The sequence below is a fragment of the Eumetopias jubatus genome, unplaced genomic scaffold, assembly GCF_037043125.1.
Source record: "Eumetopias jubatus isolate StellerSeaLion01/CBP00866 unplaced genomic scaffold, mEumJub1_p1.0 scaffold_12, whole genome shotgun sequence".
Taxonomy (NCBI): Eukaryota; Metazoa; Chordata; class Mammalia; order Carnivora; family Otariidae; genus Eumetopias; species Eumetopias jubatus.
Genome location: NW_028274818.1, coordinates 94,881,498 through 94,905,311, shown reverse-complemented (window position 1 = coordinate 94,905,311; position 23,814 = coordinate 94,881,498). Strand labels below are relative to the sequence as shown.

The window sequence follows — 23,814 nt, the reverse complement described above, 5'->3', positions numbered from 1 at the left end:
AAAGTGAAAAAGAAAAGGGAGAGAATGTGATCAGGCAGGAGACTAGAACAAAGCCATACACTAGTGATTTAGGGTACATTTTGATCTGTTAGAAGAAACTGTATCTCAAAATTTTAAAGAGCGAACAACGTATATATATGCCAAAAATAAGGGTAACTACTATGAAGGGATAAAATATGACTCTAAAAAATGAAAAATAAAATTTGTTTTTTTAAAAAAGGGATTGAAAAGATTTTGGTTGAAAAAGGGAAAAAGAAAAATTCAAAAAAAGGAAAAAACAGTTAAAAAATCAACTTTGAAAAACTAATGAATCATGGTAAAAAAGCCATGAATTCTGTGCAGTATTTCCGTAGCACTGGAGTTCTCCCGTTCTCCTTGATTGGTAAACTTGGTCTTGGCTTGCCTGCTGTTCGTGCTGGTCTTCTGGGGGAGGGGCCTGTTGCCATGGTTCCCAAATGTCTTTGCAGGAGGTGGAATTGCCCTGCCTTTGTCAGTCCAGGCTAAGCAATCTGCTCAGGTTTGCTCTCCGGTGCTTTTGTTCCCTCCAAGCTCTCAGTACAGCTTTGGAGGACCAGAGTGAAAATGGTGGCCTCCCGATCTCTGGCCGGAGTTGCTGAGAACTCGGGGCCCCGCTCCTCAGTGCACCCCCAGAGAAAAGCAGTCACTCCCGTGTCCCTGGTCTCCGGCCGCAGTCCGTGCTCGCCCGGCCTGTGACCAAGTGTTTCTATCTCTGGCACCCGACCCCTTGTGGAGTCTCCAAACTCAGCAGATCCCTGCAGTGCGCTCCTGCGCCGCTCCTCCCGGGGAAGGAAGGGGAGCTCCTCCCCGGCTCTGCCACTTGTTGGGTCCCTGCTGGAGGAGCAGTGGCCCGACTGGGCTGCAGATCACAGTTTATGGCATCCCGGAGCTGAGAGCCTGTGCCTCAGCTCTGTCTCTGCAGCCACCTTCCCCGCTCCGATACCTGGGAGCTCTGCCGCACTCAGGCACCCCCAGTCTTTCTGTGACCCTGAGGGTCCTGAGACCACACTGTCCCGCGAGGGTTCCACCCCCCACTTAGCCACTGGAGTGACGTCCCTCAGTGGAGCCAACTTCTAAAAGTTCCGATTTTGTGCTCTCCGACTCTATCACTTGCCAGAAGCGGCCGACAGAGGCCCCCTCCCCCGCCATCTCTCCTCCCGAATATCGCCTCAGATTCACTTCTCCGCACGTCCTACCTTCCAGTAAGTGGTCGCTTTTCTGTTCAGAGAGTTGTTGCTATTCTTTTCTTCGATCTTCTGTTGAGTTCACCTATCCAGCTGAATTCCTGAGACCAGACGAAACCCAGGTGTCCTACTCCTCCGCCATCTTGCTCTGCCACCCAGTAGTTATCACTCTTTTTCTCAGCTTCTTTATTTTCCATCATTTGGTCTTTTATATCACTAACTCTCTCTTCTGCCTCATTTATCCTAGTAGTTAGAGCCTCCATTTTTTATTGCACCTCATTAATAGCCTTTTTGATTTTGACTTGGTTAGATTTTAGTTTTTTTATTTCTCTAGAAAGGGTTTCTCTAATAACTTCCACGCTTTTTTCAAGCCCAGCTAGTATCTTTAAAATCATCATTCTGAACTCTATTTCTGACATTGTACTAATGACCATATTGATTAAGTCCCTGGCAGTCAGTACTGCCTCTTGTTCTTTTTGTTGAGGTGATTTTTTCATCTTGTCATTTTGTCCAGAGGAGAATAGATGAATGAGAGAACAAAATGCTAACAGAGTAACAACGTCCCCAGAAAATATACACTAAACAAATCAGAAAAGACCTGAAACTGGGGGGAAAGAAAGGGAAAGAAAGAAAAAAGAAAAAGATAAAAATAAAAACAAACAAAAACAAAACAAAAAAAACCATAATATGATCAAATATGATCAGGCTTGTGCATAGATCAGTGCCACACACTAGATTTTGGTCGTATTTTGGTGTGTTAGAAGAAAGTGCCTCCCAAAATGTTAAAGAAAGACTTATATATGTACAAAAATAAGAGTTAATACAATGAAGGGATGGAATATGACCGTAAAGATGAAAATTATAAAAGATTTTATAAAAGGAATGGATAAGAATCGGTTGAAAAAAGAAAGAAGAGGATTTTTTTTTAATTTTATTTATTTGACCGAGAGAGATACAGGGAGAGAGGGAACACAAGCAGGGGGAGGGGAGAGGGAGAAGTGGATTTCCTGCCAAGGAGGGAGCCCGAAGTGGGGCTCGAGCCCAGGACCCTGCAACCATGACCTGGGCCGAAGGCAGACACTTAACGACTGAGCCACCCTGGCACCCCAGAAAGAAGAGGATTAAAAAAAAAAAAGGTGGAGAGAATGTGATCAGGCAGGAGACTAGAACAAAGCCATACACTACAGATTTAGGGTATATTTTGATCTGTTAGAAGAAACTGTATCTCAAAATTTTAAAGAGAGAACAACTTATACATATATACCAAAACTAAGGGTAACTACTATGAAGGGATAGAATATGACTCTAAAAATGAAAAATAAAAATGTTTTTTTTAAATAACGGATTGATAAGATGATGGTTGAAAAAGGGAAAAAGAAAAATTAAAACAAAAAAATATAAAGGACAGTTTAGAAAAAATTTAACTTTGAAAAACTAAAGAATCATGGGGGGAAAGCCATGAATTCTATGTGCAGTATTCCCCTAGCCCTGGAGTTCTGCCGTTCTCATTGATTGGTAAACTTTGTCTTGACTGGTTGTTCTTGCTAATCTTCTGGGGGAGGGGCCTGTTCCCATGGTTTCCAAATGTCTTTGCCCTACACTTGCCTTTCCGGGCTAAGTAATCTGCTCGGCTTTGCTGTCCGGAGCTTTTGTTCCCTGCAAGCTTTCCGTACAGCTTTGGAGGATGAGAGTGAAAATGGCAGCCTCCCAATCTCCACCCCGGAGGAGCTGAGAACTCGGGTACCGCTCATCAGTGAGCTCCCAGAAAAAAGCAGTCGGTCACTCCCATCTCCCTGGTCTCCTACCGCACTCCGTGCTCACCTGGCCTGTGACCCAGCATTTCTATCTCTGGCACACAACCCCATGTGGAGTCTCCAAACCCAACAGATCCCTGCGTTTTGCTCCCACGCCGCTCCTCCCAGGGGAAGAAGGGGAGTCTTCCCAGATCTGCCGCTTGTTGGGTCCCTGCTGGAGGAGCAGTGGCCCGACTGCCACGGATCACGGTTTATGGCAACCCTGAGCTGAGAGCCCACGCCTCAGCTCCGTCTCTGCAGCCGGCTTCCCCTCTCCGATCCCTGAGAGCTCTGCCGCACTCAGGCACCCCCAGTCTTTCTGTGACCCTGAGGGTCCTGAGACCACACTGTCCCAGCGAGGGTTCCACCCCCCGCTTAGCCTCTGGAGCGAAGTCCCTCAGCACAGCAGCTTCTAAATGTTCTGATTTTGTGCTCCGCTACTCTATCACTTGCCAGAAGCTGCCACCAGAGGCCCCCTCCCCCGCCATCTCTCCTCCCGAATGTCACCTCGGATTCACTTCTCTGCATGTCCTACCTTCAAGAAAGTGGTCGCTTCTCTGTTCAGAGAGTTGTTGCTATTCTTTTCTTTGATCTCCTGTTGAGTTTGTAGGTGTTCAGAATGGTTTGATCCCTATCCAGCTGAATTCCTGGGACCAGATGAAATCCAGGTCTCCTACACCTCCGCCGTCTTGCTCCACCCCCTCACTTTTCTTCTTGATATGTGTTTATCAATTTTATGAATTTTTTCTTCTTGATAGGTGTTTATCAATTTTATGAATTTTTTTCAAAGAACCAGCTCCTGGTTTCATTGATCTCTTCTACTGTGGTTTTTTCTGTTTCTATATCATTTATTTCTGCTCTAATCTTTATTATTTCCCTCCCTCTGTTGGCTTTAGGCTTCATTTGTTGTTCTTTCTCTAGCTACTTTACATGTAAGGTTAGGTTGCGTATTTGAGATTTCCTGCTTCTTGAAGTATTGACATATAACTCCCTCTTAAGACTGCTTTTGCTATATCCCAAAGGTTTTGGACCGTCTTGTTTTCATTATCATTTGTTTCCATTTTTTTATTTCTTCTTTAATTTCCTGGTTGACCCATTCATTCATCAGTAGAATGTTCTTTGATTTCCATGTAGTTTTGGTCTTTTCAAATTTTTTTCTTGTGGTTGACTTCAAGTTTCATAGCATTGTGGTTAGAAAATATGGATATGATCTCAATCTTTTTATACTTGTTGAGTCCTGATTTGTGACCCAGTGTGTGATCTATTCTGAAGAATGTTCCATGTGCACTCGAGAATGTGTATTCTGCTTCTTTAGGATGAAATGTCCTGAATATATCTGTTAAGTCCATCTGGTCCAGTGTGTCATTTGAAGCCATTGTTTCCTTATTGATTTTCTGCTTAGATGATCTGTCTATTGCTGTGGCATGTTAAAGTCTCCTACTATTATTGTATTATAATCAATGAGTTTCTTTATGTTTGTTATTAATTGTTTTATATATTTGGGTGCTCCCATCTTCTTGTTGGGTAGACCCCTTTATTATGATATAGTGCCCTTCTTAATGTCTTCTTACAGTCTTTGGGTTAAAATCTAGTTTGTCTCATATAAATGTAGCTACTCTGGCTTTCTTTTGATGTCCATTTGCATGACAGATGGTTCTCCATCACTTTCAATCTGCAGTTGTCTTTAGGTCTAAAATGAGTCCCTTGTAGGCAGCATATATATGGGTCTTGTTTTTTATCCATTCTGACACCCTATGTCTTTTGATTAGAACATTTAGTTCATTTACATTCAGAGTGATATTGATAGATATGAATTTAGTGCTATTTTATTGCTTGTTTTGTCATTGTTTCTGAATATTCTCTCTGTTCCTTTCTAGTCTTTTGCCCACTCGAAGAGTCCCCTTTAATATTTCTTGCAGGGCTGGTTTATTGGTCACAGACTCCTTTAGTTTTTGTCTGTCTGGAAAACTATTTCTCCTTCTATTCTGAATGAAAGCCTTCCTGGGTAGAGTATTCTTGGATGTAAATTTTTCCCATTCAGTAAGTTGAATGTATCATGCCACTCTCTTCTGGCCTGCCAAATTTCTGTGGAGAGCTCTGCTGCTACACTTATTTCTCTCCCCTTGTAAGTTAGGGACTTCTTTTGTCTTGCTACTTTTAGGATTTTTTTTTCTTTATCTCTGTATTTTGCAAATTTAACTACAATATGTCTTGGTTTTGTTGATTTTGATGGGAGTTCTCTGTGATTTCTGGATTTGGAAGTCTGTTTCCTTCCCTAGACTTAGGGACGTTTCCAGCTATAATTTCCTCAAATAAACCTATCCCACTTTTTCTCTTCTTCTTTTGAGAGTCCTATGATATGAATGTTATCACGTTACATGGAGTCACTGAGTTCCCTAAGTCTACTTTTGTGATCCAAGATTTTTCTTTCCCTCTTTTAATCAGCTTCATTATTTTTACATAATTCTGTCTTTTATATCATTTATTTGTTCCGCAGCTTTTTCCATCCTGTGGTCTCTGCATCCAGTTTCAGATCTCAATTATTGCATTTTTCCTTTCAGCTCGATTGGTTTTAATCTCCTTTATATCTATGGTAAGGGACTCACTGATGTCTTCTATGCTTTTCTTAAACCCAGCCTTATGACTATTGCTTTAAATTCTGGGTCAAGTGGGGCAACTGGGTGGCTCAGGCAGTTAAGTGTCTGCTTTAGGCTCAGATCATGATCTCAGGGTCCTGGGATCGAGCCCCACATCAGGTTCCCTGCTCGGTGGGGAGTCTGCTTCTCCTTATCCCTCTGGCCCTCCCCTCCACTCATTCTCCCTCCCTCTCTCTCTCTCTCTCTCAAATAAATAAATAATAAAAAGTTCTGGGTCAGGGCACCTGGGTGGTTCAGTTGGTTAAGTGATTGCCTTCAGCTCAGGTCATGATCCTGGTGTCCCAGGCTCAAGTCCCACATTGGGCTCCCTGCTCAGTGGGGAGTCTGATTCTCCCTCTGGCCTGCTCCCCCTCATTCTCTCTCTCTCTCTCTTTCATTCTCTCATCAAATAAATTTAAAAAAATCTTTTTTAAAAATTGTGGGTCAGGCATATCACTTATATCTGTTTTGATTAGATCCCTGGCCATGATCTTTTCTTGTTCTTTCTTTTGGAATGAATTCCTCTGTCTTGCCATTTTGTCTAGGTCTCTATCTTCTTTTGTGTGTTAAGAAAGCCTGTGATGTTTCCTGCTCCTGAGAGCAATGGTTTTATGAAGAAGAGGTCAAATAATGTCTAGAGCCTGGAGCTTCAGGAATTGTCTCTGGTGTAGGTTGCATGCATTCTGCTGCTGTGTTATGGCTGCTCTATCCCTCAGGTCAGTCCTCTGCAGTTTTCTTCTTGCCTATAGTGGGGAATTTTTGGACCGTAGCTGGAGTATGCCGAGTTTTAAGTAGTTGTGCTCTGGTCTTCTTGTGAAAAGAAACCTGATGTTATTTCCACTAGAACTGAAGTATGTAGAACTTTATGGTCAGGAAATGTGGTGCATGCAACGGTTTGTGTTGATCTTCTGGAGGAGGGACCCACTGTGCTGGTTTTCAGGAACACTTGCCCAAGAAAAGCATTACCAGCAGAGTGCAGGGATGTGGGAATTGATGTAAGCAATTTAGGCAGCTAGTGTTGGTACTGTGCTGTTTACAGAAGTTAGATTATGAGGAGAGGTGGGAGAGGGAAATACCAGTCAGCTCCTCTGTCCCCAGAGAGGGAAGTTTGTGCTTGCTGCTATCAGGGAAGCTTTCCCAGAAGAGTGAATTAATTTCCTCTGTATGTCCTAGGTGTTTTTCAGATCACTGCTTACACACTGTCTGTATCCAGGTCGCTTGCCTGCCTAGAGAAGTGCAGTGCACTTTGAGCTTTATCCCAGCCAGGCCAACTGAGTTTTAAAACTCCAAACTTTAAGGACCTGGTATGGCAGGGACCTGCACTGGTATCCTGGGGGAAAGCCTCACCACACTGGGATTGATGCAGATTTGACCCAGAAAGGCAGTCAAACCAGAGCTCAGGAGCATGGAATTTGGAGCAAAGCACACTAAGCAGCCAGGGTCTGGGTTAGCCAACCTCAGCAGGTGTCTTTGACCCTATGCTGAGGGTAGGAGAAGGTAATGTCACCTGCCAGCTCCTTTGTCCCTGGAAAACAATGCCACCTCTCTCAGATGTACTCCAAGAGGGAGAACTGTCTCTCCTAGTGCATCTCAGGAAACCTCAGATTGTGCCATCTGCCCACCGGGTTTACCTGTCTACCTTCTCTACAGGAGCACTGCAGGACCAGTAGTGTTCTATACCAGACACTCCATGGACCTCTAAAACCAGTCTTTGAGTGCCACTGGTTGAAAAAACTCACAAAAATCAGCCCCTCTAGTTTTCCAGTCAATGGCTTTGGGAAAGTGTTTTGTTTGTGCAATCCCCTCTGATTCTCTCTCTCTCTCTCTCTCTCTCTCTCTCTCTCTCTCTCTCTCTCCCTCCCTCCTCTCTTTGCAACCTAGGCTCATCCCCCTTGCAGGAACTACAATGAATTTCTCCCCAAAACCATGTCTCTTCACTTCCTACCTTCCACAGTGTGGCCTCTACCTTCCACGGTGTGGCCTCCTCTCTCCCTCTAGTTGTATAGTCTGTCAGTCCTCAGATCGATTTCGTTTAATATTTAATATTTACCTAGATGTGTTGGAGGGGTGAGGCAAGCCTCCTACTACTCTGCCACCTTAGCTCCTCAACCCTCTAGTGTATTTTTACTTTCAGTTCTTGAGTTCTTCATTTCTGATTGGTTCTTTTTCATATTTTCTATCTTTATTGAAGGTCTCACTAAGATCCTCCACTCTTTTCTCAGGTCCAGTATCTTTATGACCATTACTTTGAATTCTTTTTCAGGCATATTGATTACCCCCATTTCATTTAGCTATTTTGCTGTGGTTTTGTCTTGTTCTTTCATTTGGGATATATTCCTATGTCTACTCATTTTGTCTAACCCTCTGTGCCTGTTTCTATATATTTGGAAAATCAGTTACATTTCCTGGTCTTAAAAGTAGTGGCCTTATGAAGAAGAGGTCCTGTGGTGCCCTGTCACACAATGTCTCCTGTTCATTAGATCCACAAGCTTCAGGGGTGTCTCCTATGTGCGTTGTATGTTCCTGGTGTTGTGGATGAGCCTCCTTTGCTCAGTCCACTTGGCTGCAATGGCCCACTTTACCTGTTGTGGACCAAGCTTAGTCTCTGTGTTATTAAAGAGTTAGTCTGGAGCAGCCATAAGATTGTAATTGGGTGGTGTCAGCCGTCAGACCAGATGCCTAACCCCAGTCTATAGGATGAGGCTGAAGTAGCACTTAGCTTCAAGGGCTCTCCCTGTCCTGCCCCCTGAGAGTTTTGCTGGTGGACAGGGCTGGTAGTCAGATTCTTTGCCTGCCCCCAGTCCATCTGCTGAGACTGCAGATACACTGATCATCAGGGCACTCTCTATATATTGCCAGGTCTCAGGTTCAGCTGCTGAGACTGTGGTTTAAATGGCATGTGTGGTTATCTTTCCCTCTTCCCAAGGCACAAGACACTTTGGAGTTTCACCAGTTCCTGCCAGGACTGCTTGCAGAATGAGACATAGCAAGAGCCACTTTGGAGGGCCTCCTGCCAACTGATATAGTTTGAATGTGACAGATCCTAAGGAGAACATGGGGGGCAGGACATGTGGTGTTACCAAGGTAAATGGAGAGTGTCTGTGCTCGTTCCCACAAATGTCCAGATATTTAGGCTGTGGAAGTGGGCAGGGAAATGGTATCCAGCAGCTTTTTTGTTCTTGGAGAAGTTTTCTGAAGATCCCTGCCTCTCCAGCACACATTCTGAAATTAGCAAATAAATCTCCTTCATATAGCCCTAGACACTTTTCAAACTTTTTCTTCTACACAGTATCTTAGCAGTGTTGTTTGTTATGTTGGCTCTTTAATGACTGGCACTCAGGTACCTATTGCCCTCTGACCCTCCCAGAGCCAAACCCACTAATTTTTAAAGTACTCAGAAATAAGCCCCACTGGTTGTTTAAAAAAAAAAAAAAACTTACAAAGTTGAGTCTACACTGGTTTTCTATTATTGTTGTTGTTGTTGTTGTTATTTTATGTTAGTCACCATACAGTACATCATTAGTTTTTGATGTAGTGTTCCATGATTCAGTGTTTGCATATAACACTCAGTGCTCCATGCAGTACATGCCCTCCTTAATACCCATCACCGGGCTAACACATCCCCCACCCCCCTCCCCTCTAAAACCCTCACTTTGTTTCTCAGAGTCCATAGTCTCTCATGGTTCATCTCACCCTCTGATTCCCCCCTTCATTTTTCCCTTCCTTCTCCTAATGTCCTCTATGCTATTCCTTATGTTCTACAAATAAGTGAAATCATATGATAATTGACTTTCTCTGCTTGACTTCTTTCACTTAGCATAATCTCCTCCAGTTCCATCCATATTACTTCAAAAGTTGGGTGTTCATCATTTCTGATGGCTGAATAATATTCCATTGTATATATGGACCACATCTTCTTTATCCATTCATCTGTTGAAGGGCATCTCAGCTCTTTCTATAGTTTGGCTATTGTGGACATTGCTGCTATAAACATTGGGGTGCATGTGACCCTTCTTTTCACTACATCTGTATCTTTGGGGTAAATATCCAGTAGTGTAATTGCTGGATCATGGGGTAGCTCTATTTTTAACTTTTTTTTTAATTTCTTTCTTTCTTTTTTTTAATTTTACTATGTTATGTTAGTCACCATACAATACATCTTTAGTTTTTGATGTGGTGATCCACGATCCATTGTTCTCGTATAACACCCAGTGCTCCATGCAGTACGTGCCCTCCTTAATACCCATCACCAGGCTAACCAATCCCCCTTCCCCCCTCCCCTCTAAAACCCTGTTTGTTTCTCAGAGTCCATAGTCTCTCATGGTTCATCTCTCCCTCCGATTTGCCCCCCTTCATTTTTCCCTTCCTTCTCCTAATGTCCTCCATGCTATTCCTTATGTTCCACAAATAAGTGAAACCATATGATAATTGACTTTCTCTGTTTGACTTATTTCACTTAGCATAATCTCCTCCAGTCCCATCCATGTTGATGTAAAAGTTGGGTATTCATCCTTTCTGATGGCTGAGTAATATTCCATTGTATATATGGACCAATCTTCTTTATCCATTCATCTGTTGAAGGGCATCTTGGCTCTTTCCACAATTCGGCTATTGCGGGCAATGCTGCTATGAACATTGGGATGCATATGGCCCTTCTTTTCATTACATCTGTGTCTTTGGAGTAAATACCCAGAGTGCAATTGCTGGGTCATAGGGTAGCTCTATTTTTAACTTTTTGAGGCACCTCCACACTGTTTTCCAAAGTGGCTATACCAACTCGCATTCCCACCAACAGTGTAAGAGTGTTCCCCTTTCTGCACAACCTCTCCAACATTTGTTGTTTCTTGTCTTGTCAATTTTTGCCATTCTAACTAGTGTTAGGTGGTATCTCAATGTGGTTTTGATTTGAATTTCCCTGATGGCTAATGATGTTGGACATTTTTTCACGTGTCTGTTAGCCATTCATATGTCTTCTCTGAAGAAGTGTCTGTTCATGTCTTCTGTCCATTTTTTGACTTGATTATTTGTTTTTTGGGTGTTGAGTTTGAGAAGTTTTTCATAGATCGTGGATACCAGCCCTTTATCTGTAGTGTCATTTGCAAATATCTTCTTCCATTCCGTGGGTTGCCTCTTTGCTTTGTTGACTGTTTCCTTTGCTGTACAGAAGCTTTTTATCTTGATGAAGTCCCAGTAGTTCATTTTTCTTTTTTTTCCCTTGCCTTTGAGAATGTATCTTGGAAGAAGTTTCTGTGGCTGATGTTGAAGAGGTTCAAAGTTGCAAATCAATCAATGTGATAGAACACATTAATAAGAGGAGAGAGAAGAACCATATGGTCCTCTCAATTGATGCAGAAAAAGCATTTGACAAAATACAGCATCCTTTCCTGATTAAAACTCTTCAGAGTGTAGGGATAGAGGGAACATTCCTCAATTTCACAAAAACCATCTATGATAAACCCACAGCAAATATCCTCAATGGGGAAAAGCTGAGACCCATTCCCTTAAGATGAGGAACATGACAAGGATACTCACTCTCACCACTATTGTTCAACATAGTACTAGAAGTCCTAGCCACAGCAATCAGACAATAAAAAGAAACAAATGTATTCAAATTGTCAAAGAAGAAGTCAAAGTGTCTCTCTTCACAGATGCCATGATACTTTATGTGGAAAATCCAAAAGAATCCACCCCCAAATTACTAGAACTCATACAGCAATTTAGTAATGTAGCAGGATACAAAATCAATGTACAGAAATCAGTTGCTTTCCTATACACTAACAATGTAACTATAGAAAAAGAAATTAGGGTATTGATTCCATTTACAATAGCACCTAAAACTATAAGATACTTTGGGATAAACCTAACAAAAGAGGTGAAGGATCTATACTCTAGAAACTACAGAACACTTCTGAAAGAAATTGAAGAAGACACAAAAAGATGGAAAAACATTCCATGCTCATAGATCAGAAGAAGAAACATTGTTAAAATGTCTATGCTGCCCAGAGCAATCTATACTTTCAACGCCATCCTGAATAAAATACCAATGGCATTTTTCAAAGTGCTGGAACAAATAATCCTAAAATTCGTATGGAACCACAAAAGACCCTGAATTGCCACGGAAATGTTGAAAAAGAAAAACAAAGCTGCGGGCATCACATTGCCTGACTTCAAGCTATATTACAAGCTGTGATCACCAAGATGTGATCACCAGCATGGTATTGGCACAAAAACAGACACATAGATCAATGGAACAGAATAGAGATTCCAGAAATGGACCCTCAACTTTATGGTCAACTAATCTTTGACAAATCAGGAAAGTATGTGGAAAAAAACACAGTTTCTTCAATAAATGGGGCTGAGATAATTGGACAGCCACATGCAAAAGAAGGAAACTGGACCATTTTCTTACACCGTACATAAAGATAAACTCAAAATGGATGAAAGACCTCAATTTGAGACAGGAATCCATCAAAATCCTAGAGGAGAACATAGACAAAAACCTCTTCAATATCAGCCATAGCAACTTCTTTCAAGACACGTCTCCAAAGGCAAGGGAAACAAAAGAAAAAAATGAACTTGTGGGACTTCATCAAGATAAAAAGCTTCTGCACAGCAAGGGAAACAGTCAACAAAACAAAGAGGCAACCCACAGAATGGGAGAAGATATTTGCAAATGACATTACAGATAAAGGGCTGGTATCCACGATCTATAAAGAACTTCTCAAACTCAACACCCCCAAAACAAATAAACAAGTCAAAAAATGGGCAGAAGACACAAACAGACACTTCTCCAAAGAAGACATATGAATGGCTAACAGACACATGAAAAAATGTCCAACATCATTAGCCATCAGGGAAATTCAAATCAAAACCACAATGAGATACCACATTACACCAGTTAGAATGGCAAAAAAATAACAAGACTGGAAATAACAAATGTTGGATAGGATGTGGAGAAAGGGGAACCCTCTTATACTGTTGGTGGGAATGCAAGCTGGTACAGCCACTCTGGAAAACAGTGTGGAGTTACCTCAAAAAGTTAAAAATAGAGCTATCCTATGACCCAGGAATTACACTACTGGGTATTTACCCCAAAGATATAGATGTAGTGAAAAGAAGCAGCACATAAACCCCAATGTTCATAGCAGAAATGTCCACAATAGCTGAACTGTGGAAGGAGCCAAGATGCCCTTCAACAGATGAATGGATAAAGGAGATGTGGTCCACATATACAATGGAATATTATTCAGCCATCATAAAGGATGAATACCCACCATTTGCATGGACATGGATGGAACTGGAGGGGATTATGCTAAGTGAAGTAAGTCAAGCAGAAAGAGACAATTATCATATGGTTTCACTCGCATGTGGAACATAAGGAATAGAATGGAGGATTACAGGGGAAGGGAGGGATATCTGAGGGGGTAGAAATCAGAGAGGGAGATGAACCATGAGAGACTATAAACCCCAGGAAATGAACTGAGGGTCTCAGAAGGGAGGGTGGTGAGGGGATGGGGCAACAGTGTGATGAGTATTAAGGAGAGCACATGTGATGTGCACTGGGTGTTATACATAACTAATGAATCATTGAACACTACATTAAAAACTAATTATGTACTATACAGTGGCTAACTGAACATAATAAATAAATAAATAAATAAATAAATAAATAAATAAATAACAACACAATAGCAAATCTGTAAATATGCAAAGGGAAAACATGTGAAAATAACACCTGTTGCTTTCATTTTACACAAGAACCCACTGCAGTCCTTGGAGTCCATGAACAACCTTTAGGAAGATAATACGAAGGATATAGCAAGTTTTCTATGAAAGTCACCATTTGTGATGAGCACTGGGTGTTACACACAACTAATGAATCATTGAACACTACACCAAAGACTAATGTACCCTATATTAGCCAATTGAATTTAAATAATTTTTTTTTAAAAATGAAAGTAAGCATTTCGAATGCGTGAGATGTATGGGTTAAAAACTGCTTCTTGTGGTTTTTTTCTCTAAAACTTAGCACTTAGGAGACCACCAGAGACCACCAGTGATTCATGGAACACATTTTGAGAAAAAACAATCCAAAGCTGGATTCTCATAAAGTCTATTCTGGAGCCCTACTTAAAGCTACTGCATAATATTTGGTCCTTCTGGAGACTCCAAAGGGATTTTGGACCCTATGATGATGAAAGGAGGAGACACTTTTGGGTGCCTGTGAAGAGTCATTTTCCAGTTCCCCTATAATCACATGATCAACTGCCTCCTCTTTCTGTGTTTCTAATTAGAACATTCACATGGCCCAAACCCCTTGGAGGTGGCAGCAGCAGTGGGATCACTCCAGGGCAGAGAATGGCCTGCTATGTGTTGACACCCAGATCAGCGCCAGGTACCACTTTGAGCTTTATGCTAAGATGGGTGGCATAATAGCAATAGTGACCATATTGGGGGCAGCAGATCTCTGATATAGGACTTCAAAGTGCCTGCCAATCACTAACCATATGCAAACAGTGTCCGCTTCACGATCTCTTAAGATTTGTAAGAAACACCAGTGTATTACTTCACTCTAAAGACCTTTCCACCTGAGCCCATTTTCTTGTCCTACCCCCACCTGCCACAGCCCCATTAGCTTCCCATCAGTGACAGCTTTGAGAATTGAGTGAGTAGAATAAGAAGTCAGGTTACCCCAATATAGGGATGTAATAACCTCCCCCTCTATTTAACTTTCTTGTCCTGGTCCCAGGATTCAGGGCTGGCCGGCACCCACCATTGGTTAGGGGACACCATGGGCATTATTGTACAGGACCCACATCCCTAAAAGGCCTGAATTTTAGATCTTTGACTTATTTCTCAACAAAGGTACATATATTCGTTTTGTGTAATGTGTTAATTTGTTAAGGCAAACATTTAAATACACACTTTTAAAAATTATGTATCAGCATTTCTTAATTTACTATATTTGCAATCTCAAAAAATGGAAGTGTCCTGGGCCTCTTGATCTCTGAGAGATGCTAGAGCTAAATGATCCAAAGTGGCAATGGGGCAATGCTCCTGCTGGGGTTCTATTCCTCCCTCCCAGCTAGCAAAGCTAACAAAGCCTGAAAGCCAAGTTTACAAATTCCAATGTGCAGACATTTTATTCCCAGTTCAGTTTGGGAAATCTGGACTGGGATTCCTGAGACAAAGTGCTGATAGTGACAGTATTTTACTAGGAATAAGGATGATAGGGAAGCACAGAGCAAATCATGGTATGTGCATCAAAGCCCACCCTCTAGAAATGGAACTGGAATCCTAATATCAATCTGGAGAGTTCAGATGTCAACCTGAAAATTATAGGGAGCCACTAAAGATAGATGAAGATTGTGGCTTGTTTAGTACTGTATTTTAGAAAGATCATTGGCGGCAAGTGAAGCAAGAGAGACTGGAGCCTGAGGCTATTGTTCAGGTATTTCTAAGTAGAAACGCAAATCAACTCCGCCCAGGGGCATGGTTAGGGTCCTGTTCTGGGGTTTCCAGTTACAGCCTTGACAAGACAAATGGCCCTTCCCAGGCAAGGCACTTTGTGTGGATATACTGCATCCTCCTAAAGGAGAAAGCAGCCTGATCCTAGCCTCCCTCACGTGGAACATTTCTCCCCCTGCAGGCCTAACTTAGTTGGGAGTAAGAAGGCCAGGAAACCTCTCAGAGGATAACAGGTCCAAGGGACAATAGGAGGTAGTTTCTTATTGGGCAACTTGAGGGTCTGAAGTCCCATTTTCTGGGACAGTCTGCCCATCGGCTTCCGCCATCATTTCCTTATACTGACGTTTGAAGAAGCCAACCTGTGGGGGAGGAAGGAAAAGAGAATTAGGAAATCCAGTGGAAGAAAGGAAAAGGGATGGCTGGGGAGAGAGGGTTCACTATTTCTGGAACACCTACTATGTTCAAGCACTGCACTAAAATCTTTAGATACACTGGGTCATTTAGTGAACCGGGTGGAATCACCTTCAGAATGAGAAATCAAGGCCCAGCCTTGAACAGACACTGCCTACAGTCACAGACAGAATCAGTGGTAGTGTCAACACCTAATCCAGGCCACTGGATTTTGTGTTATAATTTGCTGTGAAGGGAAACATGTAGCGAGGAAGGTGGGAGTACAAAAGACAGGAAGAAGAGAGTGGAAGAGACAGGGAGAGCAATTAAAGGAGGCCTGAGAATCAAATAGGAAGGCATGGACATGGGAGACAGTTGGGAACCGGTGATGTCATAGGTGAATGGGGATCTCTCACATGCAATGACTTAGGAAGAATGTGCACCTATATCCAAGGTGAGATCTTTCTTACATTATAGAAAGAATGGGATCAAATTGCTGTTGGTGTCAAGAGCAGGATGGAAACACTCACCTTGTATAGGATGGCTGTGATGAGAGCCAGCAGCAGCAGCCCTCCCACAGAGCTGCCCACAATAATGGGGATGGGGTTGTAGACCTCATACTTCTCCAGCACTGTCTCCACCTGGAGTGGAGGTGACCTCATCAGAAAGACTCAGAACTCTTGCTACCCCAGATTCTTCCTAGGTTCACCAATTTTAACTCCCTCCCCTCCTTCCCTTTCTCCAAAGGGTAGGATATAGAAACACTCATGGGCTTAGGGATAACTCTCCTGCTGATGGACCTTCATCCTCCCTCCCTCCAGGCTTCTGAGCCTCCCACACAACACCAGAGATTTAGCATTAGGAGCCCTCTTACCAGCTTGGCCACTCCTACCACACAGTCACTACCTGAGCTCTCAAGAATGCCTCCTGTCCTGGAAGCTGGGAATACACGGATCTGTTGAATGTGATTTCAGCCACACTCACCACTAATACCTTCTTCTGCAATGTCTGCAATACAGAGGGGCAGAGCTGGGGATTAGGTCTGGGAAGGCTCAGAGTTCAAGTAAAGTCCTGGTTTGAGGGTGACCACAGACACATCTGTTACCACCTGAATTCAGGGGAGAGACTCTGCTGTTGGGCCCACACACCTGGCTGACCCAACCAAAACTGAGGTTGCCCTTCAAGATGAAGTCAAGTTCCTCCTGAATGCCAAAGGAGGGGAGGTCACAGCAGAACCTCAGACAGTCAGCAGTGGAGCAGTCCTAGGAGAAGAGAAGTAACATTAGGCCAGAGAAAGGTGGTTTTAAAGGTAGAAGACAGCATTAAACTGACTGATATGAGAGGAGCAGCCACATTTGAATTCAAGAGGGCTATTCAGCAGACAGCCATCTGAGTGTAATACTGATTCTTGAATTAAATTCTTCTGATGTGTGGTTTAAAGTGGAAATGTCCCAGAACCCTCCTTACCAGCACAGAATTTTTCTGAATGTGGGTCAGGAAGTCAGACTCTCTGTGCACTATTCTCTCTGAAGAACACTGAATGGAGGGATTCTAGGAAAAGACACAGCAAGCATCTCAGTGGAGCCATCAAGGATTCATGAGGGACAGAGAGAATCCAGGTAAAGGGCATGAGCTGTACACAGTCCTGGAGTACCTGGGGGTGGAAGACCTCTAATTCTCTCCACACAGGTACCCCATTCAGTTCCACAGGAACAGAGAAGATGATGCTGATAGGCAGGTCCCTCTGTCCCAGGTTGTTCACCTGCACAGAGGGCAGTGAGGACAAAGACCATGCCAAAATGCACATCCCTCCCTAATTGCTGGCTCCCAGCCCCCTGCCACAGCCCCTGCTCTTGAGTCAGCATCACTACCTGGTATCTATGCTGAGCCTGGTTGCTTTCCTCCTGGTCTGAGGCTGAGAAGTTGAGGTACTTGGTGGACTGTTCATGGCTGGTGAGAAAAGAGGCATGGATGGATTTGAAGTTCCATGGGGGCCTCCTAAAGATGTTCTGGCTAGCAGCATGATAGGATAGGTAGTCAGTGGGGCCTTGGGGTAACCTGCAATGAAGTCTATGGCTGATGTTGGATAATGGGAGTATTTATGGCTGGGCTTTAAGCTGGGTGTAAGGTTCTTGCAGAAGCTCCCAACAGAGGAAACTGCCAAGGGGACTGGGCAGAGACTACAGTGAAAGGGACCCAGAGCTATGCCATTGACTCACTGGAGGCAGGGGCCAGGCCATCCACTTTCATGGGCACAGAAGACACTGGATATGTGTGTGAGACACAGAAGAGTTTTAGAGAGACTTGGGCTGATGCTGTTGACAAATGTGTACTGAACACTACCCCTGTCTGGTCTCCCACAGGCCTTCTCTCCTGTCCTGTTTCCTTGGCTTTTCTGGCACTGGGGCTTAGAGGTGAGGGAAGGTCTAACAGTAGACTGCTGACTGGATCTCAGTGTAACAATTCATCCTGAGGCCTTCTCAGACCCATGTGTGGAGACCCAGTAGCCAGATTGGCCCCTTGAACAGGTAGGTGGTCTCACCTCTGCCCCTTCCTGCTCCACTGCCTAAGTACCTGTCCTTTGCCTGTACAGTCCAAATTCTAGACCACTTCTACTCTGAACCCTCATCCCTCCTCTGTGAGGAACTCCCCTAAAATGCCCCCAGATTCATCCTATGGGCCTCTCAGAATGTCCCCACCCAGAAAGTCAAATCAGCAGAGCACAGCTGAACTGTAGAGCCACATACATCTAGATGTAATGTGCCCTGCCTATGGGTCCCCAGTACAATCTCTAGAAAGCAAGCTCAGAGCATGCACCTGGCTGAGCTGCTGAGAGCTCCTGGTGTGGAGGTATGAATTAGAGTGTGAGACTGGGAAGGAAGAGGATGTCCAATGAGTCACAAGGGCAGAACTAGTACAGGGGAATGTACCCAGACTAAGCCACATGGGCTTGTTGTACATCGTGAGTGTACACATTGCACAAGGGCAGGTCATTATGTCCAATTTTGATTATACATAATAATGTCAAATGAATTTATAGAAAGCAACGATAGCCCTGCACTTAGAACATAGCAAATGCTAGGAAAGTATTTACTGAAAGAAGGTATATGTTCAAATATATGACTTGACTCCTGAATTTTAAACACTTCATCTATTATCCCTCCTGTAGCAGCATTTTAAGGTCTTTTTCTTTTATCTAGCTTCTCCCTGATACTCGGCCTCTGCAGCAAGCAGCTTATTTCTACCTATACCTCCCAAAGGGACTGGGAAAGGAAGAATAGCAGTTCTAAAAGCCCTTTAGGGTGAAAATCTGTTCCTTGCAATGAGGAATTTTCTCACCCAAATGCCAAGGGCTCTTTTGAGAATCACTGGCTAAGTTCAATGCTATGGACTCTTCAACATTCAGCTGAGGCCTCCCCTGAAAGGAGTCTCTAGCTGCTCTTGGAAACTCATAATAGCCTCAGGGTACAGAACCACAGAGAGGTCCTTGATGATATTCTGCCTTGGATCAGGGTAACCTCACTCCCCAACAAAGCTGTAAGAACCTCAAGACAGGAAAATGTCTCATATTTCTCAGGAAACCCAGGACAGTCTTAGTGCTTTTAAGAAAGACTTCTAAGAACCATAACCTCGGGGCACCCAAGTGGCTCAGTCAGTTAAGTGTCTACCTTCAGCTTGGGTCCTGGGATCGAGCCCCGCATTGGGCTCTCTGTTCAGTGGGGAGCCTGCTTCTCCCTCTCCCTCTGCCTACACTCTGCCTACTTGTGTTCTCTCTCTCTGTGTCAAATGAATAAATAAAATCTTTTTAAAAACAGAACCATAACCTCTATTAAATGTATGATATAATGATAATATCACAATTATTATTATAGCTAGCCCACAATAAACACTCAATACTTGATTAGTAAGTGTTAGCAGTATCATCTACCAATAGAAAGGGTAGTGATAAAACCTGAAGGTCCCAGGTGTTCAACTGCTGCAGGGGCTGAAAACCTTGCCTAGACCCATCAGAATGATGGGGAGGTCATGGTATGGTACCTGCTGATCACGGTGTAGATGGCATACTTCACCATGAGCTCCATCTGAAAGGTGCTCTTGCTGGTCCTGGGAGTGTTATTTTCACTGGAGAAAGAGGAGGAGCCTAGTTGGCAAGGAGCCCAGAGGAGGAAGCTAGGGGCAAGGAGATCTAAATACCCCCAGCTCACCTGCTCACATTAGCTGTCAGAAGCAGCCGGTCTCCCAGCATGGCCTTGGGGGAGACATCAAAGGTGACCAAGAAGGTGACCTGAGGAAAAGGCAGTAATTAAGGAGGTCACCAAGAAGTGAGATAGGGTTGGGGAGGGGAGCTGGGAGTGGACAGAAGCAAGGCTGACCTGGGCACCCTCAGGGAGGATGAGGTGGTTGATGCTGCAGCGGGTGCTCTGAATACCCTGGCCCTGGGCTGGGATGCCATCACAGGTCAGGTGTGGGGAGTGTGGCTGCAGCTGGCTCTAGGCAAGGGCAGGTGAAAAAAAGGCAGGTAAGCATTTGCTCACGTTCCAAAGAGACTCCATGAAGTAGTGACAGTTTCCTGGTATCTACCTTAAGATTATGTTTTTTAAAAAATCCTCAGACCTAAAAAAATAAAATAAAAATCCTTAGGCACTATCTGGTAAAACTTCATCCTAGTAGCAATGCCAGATTTATTAGAGTTTACCCCATTTTTATTTACTGTTCTTTAAAAAAAAAAAAAGCATTTTATTATGGAAATTTTGAAACATACTCAAAAGTAGAGAGAGCTAGATAAGTCAACCCCCTATGTTCCCATCACTCAATTTAAATTACCAACACTTTTCTACTTTTGTTTTATTTAGCTCTTTGCCACTTTTTTTCTGAAAAATTTAAAGCACGTTCTGAATATCACATCATTTTATCCAGAAATACCTCAATGTATGCCACCAACAGATAAGGGTATTTTTGTGCATTTCTTTTTTTTTTAATTTTTTATTTAAATCCAATTTAGTTAATATATACTGTATTTTTAGTTTCAGGGATAGAATTAGGTGATTCATCAGTTGCTTATAACTAACCCAGTGCTCATTACATCAAGTGCCCTCCTTAACGCCAATCACCCAATTACCCCATCCTCACCACCAACCTCCCCTCTAGCAACCTTGTTTGTTTCCTGTAGTTAAGAGCCTCTCATGGGAGGGAGACAAACCATAAGAGACTCTTAATCTCAATTTTAAGAGTTCTGTATCACAGGAATTTAAATAGTGGCAATATACATAGCTCTGTAGGTTCAAGTTATATAAATTAAAATTAAATAATTGGAATGTTTTCCATATGGAAAATATACAAATGAAATAAATTGCAAAAGGACCTAATAGGAACAATATTTCATTACTTATAGATTATCATTATGTAATTTCAGCATCTAAACAAAGACTCTGAATATTCAGACTTCTTTTGCTGTATTTTATATTTAAATATCTTCCTACCTATATTCCAAGTCAAGGTACTTGACCGAAACATCTGATTTAAGGGTGTAAAAAAGATGGTGGAGGAGTAGGGTACCCTATACCAATCGGTCCCCTGAATTGAGCTGGATATCTACAAACGTCCACGAAATCAGCCTGAGATGTAATAAGATGTATCTGGATCTCTACAAACAGAATATCACAGGCGGTTGGTTTTGAGGTATGAAGCAGGAAGCCATGATTCCACAGGCAGATATCAGAAGATAAACAGAAGGGGGAGGGAGCCATGGGGACCCTACACCACCAGTGAGTGATAGTCTCCTGCACTGGGGACAGGGCACAGACTCATAGAGGGGTAGTGGTGGGGAAAGGAATTTATGGCAGCCCCCCAGACTGAAACACAGAGCAGCAGAGCCACACATGCAAACTGGGGGTGGCTGGTGGTTTTAGAAGCACAAAGGGCAGAGGCATGCCCCCATGCCCCAACTGGAGGCAAGGACTGGGAGCCCTGCTGAGGGGCCACACCCCAGAACACTGCAGTTTATAGCAGCACACACAGAAATGGAGATAGAGTGTGGCCTGGAGAGCTCACTGAAGAACAGACTGAGATCTCTCTGTTCTGAGGCAGAGGGTTGGACACAGTCTCTTCTGCTCTGACTCTCAGAAGAGATGCAGAAAGCCACCAGGGAAAGACGCCAGAGAACAAAAGTTCCAAAAAAACGGTTCTCACCAGGTCCATACTGCGCCCCACCCCCACCCCCCGCCGCTAAAGTAGGCAGGGCAACTCTGCCCAAATAGGATTGCCTGAGTAACAGCATGGCAGGCCCCACCCTCAGAAGACAGGCTGTGAGAACAAGACGATGACATCCCTAAGGTCCCTATAAAACAGGTGCATCTTGCTTCAGTTGTGGTCAATAATTTAGACTGTATACATTCCCTCAACCACCCCTTAACAGAATGACTAGGAGGAGGAACCCCCAAAATAGGAAAGACTCAGAGACTGTGACTTCTGCCACAGATTTAAAAATGGATACAGATATAACCAAGATGTTGGAAATGGACTTCAGAGTAACAATTACGAAGATGATAGCAAGAATGGAGAAATCAATTAATGGCAACATAGAGTCTCTAAGGGCAGAAATGAAGTCTGAACTGGCAGAATTTAAACGCTATCAATGACAGCTAGGGTAAGGGAGGCAAAAGAACGAATTAGTGATCTAGAAGACCAATTGATAGAAAAGAAGGAAAAAGACAAGGCCAGGAAGAAACAACTCAAAATCCATGAAAACAGAATAAGAGAAATAAGTGACACCATGAAACATTCCAATGTCAGAATTATTGGGATCCCTGAGGGGGTGGAGAGAGACAGAGGACTAGAAGATATATTTGAGCAAATCGTAGCTGAAAACGTCCTTAATCTGGGGAATGAAACAAGCATTCATGTCGGAGAGGCAGAGAGGACCCCTTGCAAGATCAAGGAAAACAGGCCAATGCCCAGGCATGTAATACTAAAACTCACAAATCCTAGAACCAAGGAAACCATCTTAACGGCAGTTATGGGGAAGAGATTCCTTACATACAGAGGGAAGAACATCAGAATAACGTCAGACCTATCCACAGAGACCTGACAAGACAGAAAGGCCTGGCAAGACATATTCAGGGTACTAAACCAGAAGAACATGCAGTCAAGAATATTTTGTCTGGCAAGGCTGTCATTTAGAATGGATGGAGAGATGCAGAGCTTCCAAGACCGGCAGGAACTGAAAGAATATGTGACCACTAAGCCAGCCCTGCAAGAAATATTAAGGGGGGGGGCTATAAAAGGAGAAAGACCCCGAGAGTGATATACAAGAGAAATTTACAGGGACAATCTAAAAAAAAACAACGTCTTCACAGGCAACATGATGACAATAAATTCATATCTTTCAATAATCACTCTCAATGTGAATGGCATAAATGCTCCCATAAAACAGCACAGGGTTGCAGATTGGATAAAAAGACAGAACCCATCCATATGCTGTCTACAAGAGACTCATTTTGAACCTAAAGATACATCCAGACTGAAAGTGAAAGGATGGAGATCCATCTTCCACACCAGCGGACCTCAGAAGAAAGCTGAGGTAGCAATTCTTATATCAGACAAATTAGATGTTAAGCTAAAGACTGTAGTTAGAGACACAGAAGGACACTATATCATTCTTAAAGGGTCTATCCAACAAGAAGATCTAACAATTGTAAATATCTATGCCCCCAACATGGGAGCAGCCATCTACATAAGCTAACTGTTAACCAAAATAAAGAGTCACATTGGTAACAATACGTTAATTGTAGGAGACCTCAATACTCCACTCTCAGCAACGGACAGATCATCTAAGCAGAAAATCAACAAAGAAACAAGAGCTTTGAATGATACACTGGACCAGTTGGACCTCATAGATATATACAGAACATTCCACCCTAAAACAATAGAATACTCATTCTTCTCAAGCACACATTGAACTTTCTCCAGAATAGACCAATACTGGGTCACAAATCAGGTCTCAACCGATACCAAAAGATTGAGATTATTCCCTGCATATTCTCAGACCATAATGCTTTAAAACTGGAACTCAATCACAAGAAAAAATTTGGCAGAAATTCAAACAGTTGGAAGCTAAAGACCACTCTGCTCAAGAATGTTTGGGTCAACCAAGAAATCAAAGAACTTAAACAATTCATGGAAATCAATGAGAACGAAAACACATTGTTCCAAAACCTATGGGATACTGCAAAGGCGGTCCTAAGGGGGAAATATAGCCATCCAAGCCTCACTCAAAAAAATAGAAAAATCCCAAATTCACCAACTAACTCTACACCTTAGAAAACT

The 23,814-nt window shown here is 43.0% G+C and overlaps 1 protein-coding gene across 4 annotated transcripts in view; it reads right to left on the bottom strand.

Moving 5' to 3' along the window:
- Positions 1–14,556: 14,556 nt before the first annotated feature.
- The window catches only part of LOC114214336 (integrin alpha-X-like), a 52,202-nt gene continuing 42,944 nt past the window's right edge, over positions 14,557–23,814 (bottom strand). For 2 of the 4 annotated variants that reach the window (XM_028109896.2, XM_028109899.2), the window contains 10 exons: positions 19,863–19,979; positions 19,695–19,774; positions 19,528–19,611; positions 17,361–17,439; positions 17,144–17,251; positions 16,957–17,040; positions 16,638–16,751; positions 16,396–16,497; positions 16,020–16,130; positions 14,557–15,458 (listed from right to left, as the gene is read on the bottom strand). In XM_028109896.2, the coding sequence (XP_027965697.1) occupies positions 15,360–15,458; positions 16,020–16,130; positions 16,396–16,497; positions 16,638–16,751; positions 16,957–17,040; positions 17,144–17,251; positions 17,361–17,439; positions 19,528–19,611; positions 19,695–19,774; positions 19,863–19,979 (978 nt within the window). In that variant the 3' untranslated portion in view covers positions 14,557–15,359. Of the gene's footprint in view, positions 15,459–16,019; positions 16,498–16,597; positions 16,752–16,956; positions 17,041–17,143; positions 17,252–17,360; positions 17,440–19,527; positions 19,612–19,694; positions 19,775–19,862; positions 19,980–23,814 lie in introns of those variants that run through there. The other 2 variants (XR_003610401.2, XM_028109898.2) reach the window with 2 other exon arrangements.